This window comes from Pygoscelis adeliae, unplaced genomic scaffold (assembly GCF_000699105.1).
Source record: "Pygoscelis adeliae isolate BGI_AS28 unplaced genomic scaffold, ASM69910v1 Scaffold14, whole genome shotgun sequence".
In the NCBI taxonomy this organism is placed as follows: domain Eukaryota; kingdom Metazoa; phylum Chordata; class Aves; order Sphenisciformes; family Spheniscidae; genus Pygoscelis; species Pygoscelis adeliae.
In genome coordinates this window covers 2,566,216-2,569,637 of record NW_008825109.1, presented here as the reverse complement: position 1 = coordinate 2,569,637, position 3,422 = coordinate 2,566,216, and the positions used below count along the sequence as shown (strand labels likewise).

The 3,422-nt window shown below is 39.7% G+C and overlaps 1 protein-coding gene across 1 annotated transcript in view; it reads left to right on the top strand.

The window, feature by feature from the left end:
- KL (klotho) overlaps positions 1-3,422 on the top strand; it is a 24,410-nt gene that overhangs the window by 13,199 nt on the left and 7,789 nt on the right. Inside the window, exon 3 of the mRNA XM_009327860.1 lies at positions 695-963. Coding sequence (XP_009326135.1) covers positions 695-963 — 269 coding nt within the window. The remainder of the gene's footprint in view (positions 1-694; positions 964-3,422) is intronic.

Genomic DNA, 3,422 nt, shown 5'->3' with positions numbered 1-3,422 from the left:
TCTATGATTCTATGATTCTATGATTCTATGATTCTATGATTCTATAAATATTTAAGCTGGAAAATGCTATGCCATAAAAGATGCTAAGAGACAGAATTATCAAATAAAGAGGGTCTTCCTGCATTATCAGTTCTTCTTAAAATCCTTGGTAATAAAAATTCATCAGCACGCCAAAAGTGGTGTCAGGGTTTTCTCAATATGTATTTGTAGTGGAGGGGGAGGATCAAAAAGAGTATAACTTTTGTTTGCATACAGGATAGTGCTGCATTAATGGCACTTAAGCTACCCCGGAATGAGCTGCAGTGCGTGCTTAGCAAAGTGCAGTGCAGCGCAGTTACGAGCTCAGTTGCTGCAAACAGTTCAAGTATAGCGCGCTCTGCTCCAAGGCTGAGGTTTGACACGCCTAATTAGCAGCACTGCTCAAACCACTGCTGCACTGCTTCTCTTTCTAAATCTGGCTTGTTTAAAGCCAAGCCAGGTACCTCTACTGCCTTGCACAGTGCACCCATGCCCTGGCAGCTCCCTGAGTGCAGTTGAAATATCTTCCCTGAACGGGCTTTGAGGCAGGCCCCGAGATACTTATCTGACCTGTTGCATTGTTCTTACACATGAATACCACAAACATTGCTGTTATGGTGTAATCTACATAGGAAAAATGAGCTCTGCAATACGTTTGGTTTTGTTCTTTCCTCAGCCATCCGGTACGACGGAGTTAGTGTGTTTGGCTACACAGTCTGGTCCCTCCTGGATGGCTTTGAATGGCACAGGGGATACAGCATTCGGCGTGGATTGTTTTACGTTGATTTTCAAAGCCACGACAAGAAGTTGATGCCCAAATCTTCTGTCTTGTTCTATCAAAAGCTGATAGAAAAAAATGGCTTCCCACCTTTGCCTGAAAACCAGCCCATAGAAGGGATTTTTCCATGTGGCTTTGCTTGGGGAATTGTTGACAACTACATTCAGGTGAGTCTGTTTATAAAGCTGACAGGCTGTCCAGCCAAATCAGTGAACAAGTTCATACTGATAAATTTGCTGGATAGAGCATCTTTGCCGATATATATTACCACAGTGCTGCAAGGAGATGGGTACAAGGCTTTTGTACCAAATACTGGGTCTTTCAGTCTTCACTAGACTTTCTGTGTGTCACTAAGGAGATCCAGTCAGATTGAGATATGATAAATAACATTTTAGAAAAACATACGGAAATTGAAAGGGGTCTGATGCTCATCTTCCCTGGACGTGTTATGTGATCGTTACTGGAAGTCAGTCCTTTTCAAACGGAAGTTGGTAAGATCTGCTAAAGTATAGTTCCAAATGTCCTAGTCTATGAAATGGGAAATATTACTGCTTTTTCATGTCCATAATTTTAATGGTAATATCTGCTGTGATAATACATGTTTTAGAAAACTTCCTGAAAGCTCTTAAAACTCCAGTGGCATGTTCTACATCTTATGCATATATATCCTGGTACCATTGCTAGAGGGCTTTTGTGTAAAAAAAAAAGTAAACAATATTAGATTTAGATGAAATTTCTGTATTCCTTCTTTGTCATTTTGTGTAGTACTGTGTATGACGGAGGCCTTCAGTGCCCCTGGATAGCACCTAGCTAGATTGTGGATCCAGTTCATAGCTCTCACTCTTTATTTCAACTAAATCTGATACTTTGGGAGAACCTTTCAAATTTTAAGACTTCATAGCATGTGCAAAAATTGTAGCTTAGTTATTGTCTCTGTAACAGTTTGGTTCTGTCATTCTCAGATGCTGTTTTGGCTTGCAGGGCTTCTCTAACAACAGTAAAGAGGTGTAGTTAAATTCAACGCTGAGGCTTGATCCAAGAACAGAATTTTTAATTTAGATTTTCCACAAAGACAGACTCTTTCTTAAGGCTAGAGTATAGGGGGCTTGTTTGTTTTTTGTCACTCCAAAAGTAAGATCTGACTTTGTTCTCTTGAAAAATACTGCAGCCTCCTTACCTGGTACGCTGATTTCGAAGAAGATTCAACAGTCATTATCCTCCTAGCTCCCAGATAGATTAGGGATTGGAAATGGAATTGCTGCCTTTGGGATCGATAACAGCTATAAAGTTGCAGAGTCAGTCAGCCTAAGACAGTTAAAAAATCCCTCCCATCCCCAAAACCTTCAAAGCTGAATATTTTCATTTCAAAAGGCCATTCAAACATTTTGTGCTGTGAGGCTTAGGTAGTGTGATTTGTAGATGCATCACAGTGGAAAAACTCTTTTGACAACATTCCCACAGTATTAGTGGCAATGCATGCTTTAGTAATCTACAAGGGACAATTCTCCAGAAAAGCAATTTCCCTCAGACATGCTGGTTTTTATTACTTTCTTCTATAAGCACAGTACTGACCTCTCCGGAGAAAATAGCAACTGATTTTCAGCAGCTTCTTTATACAGTCTGCAGAGCCTCAGCTACAAGTTGAACACTGGTTGTAGGCTGACACCTGCTTTTCAAACAGAGGGCAGGACAAGGAAATCTGAACTCAGGGGAACCTTGCACCAAAAAAAAAAAAAAGGAAAAAAGGACAAATAAACACATGTGGTACCAGTATCTTGTAGTTTGGATCTTTCTTGTAAGAGTTCTGCTAGTGTATGAATGAAGAGATTTTACACTGTGCATTATTTTAAGTAATTCACTTTTCCATTGTCTAGTCCTTATTGTGTTTGTGATATTTATAAAAAGTGAAAGTATAATTCTTTGGGACCCTGAGAAGCTCATCTTCTACTGTGTCCAGTATGTCATACAGGCAATTCTGATATCTGAAGCCCTAAAGACTTACGGGAAATGCATTTATTGTTGGAGTGACTATAGTGGGTTTACTCAAGAGGCCCGACAAAAAAATCAATTCAGACATCAACAACCTGCTGAAATAACTTGGAAATTAGTTCAGTGTAAGTTAAATAAAAAAGGACATCTTTAGCAAGAAGGAAAAATTTTGCTTGTCAACTGAATTCGTGCTAAAAATCAAGTGCAGAGCATTACTCATCTTTCACCATAGTCAGGAAAAGAACTGAACACAGAAATGATGTTGCATTCATTATTTCTTTTACTGTGTTCAGGGAGTGGTCTGGAAACTGAAGCTACTGGGTAATTTACAACAGACAGTCTCTCTGTAGGCCCTTCGGTATAGCTTCTTAATCTTGAAAGAAAAACATTTTAAAAATTACTGTAGTCTTTGCTGAAGATCTGCTTCTCTGGAGATTTGTCGCAGGTTTAGCGCCTTATCCCTGAGCAATCCCTTGTTTCCCATGCAGACTGGTGCAATTTGGAGAAGATAGAATCATAGAATCATTTAGGTTGGGAAAGACCTTTAAGATCAAGTCCAACCGTTAACCCAGCACTGCCAAGTCCACCACTAAACCATGTCCCTAAGCACCACATCTACACGTCTTTTAAATACTTC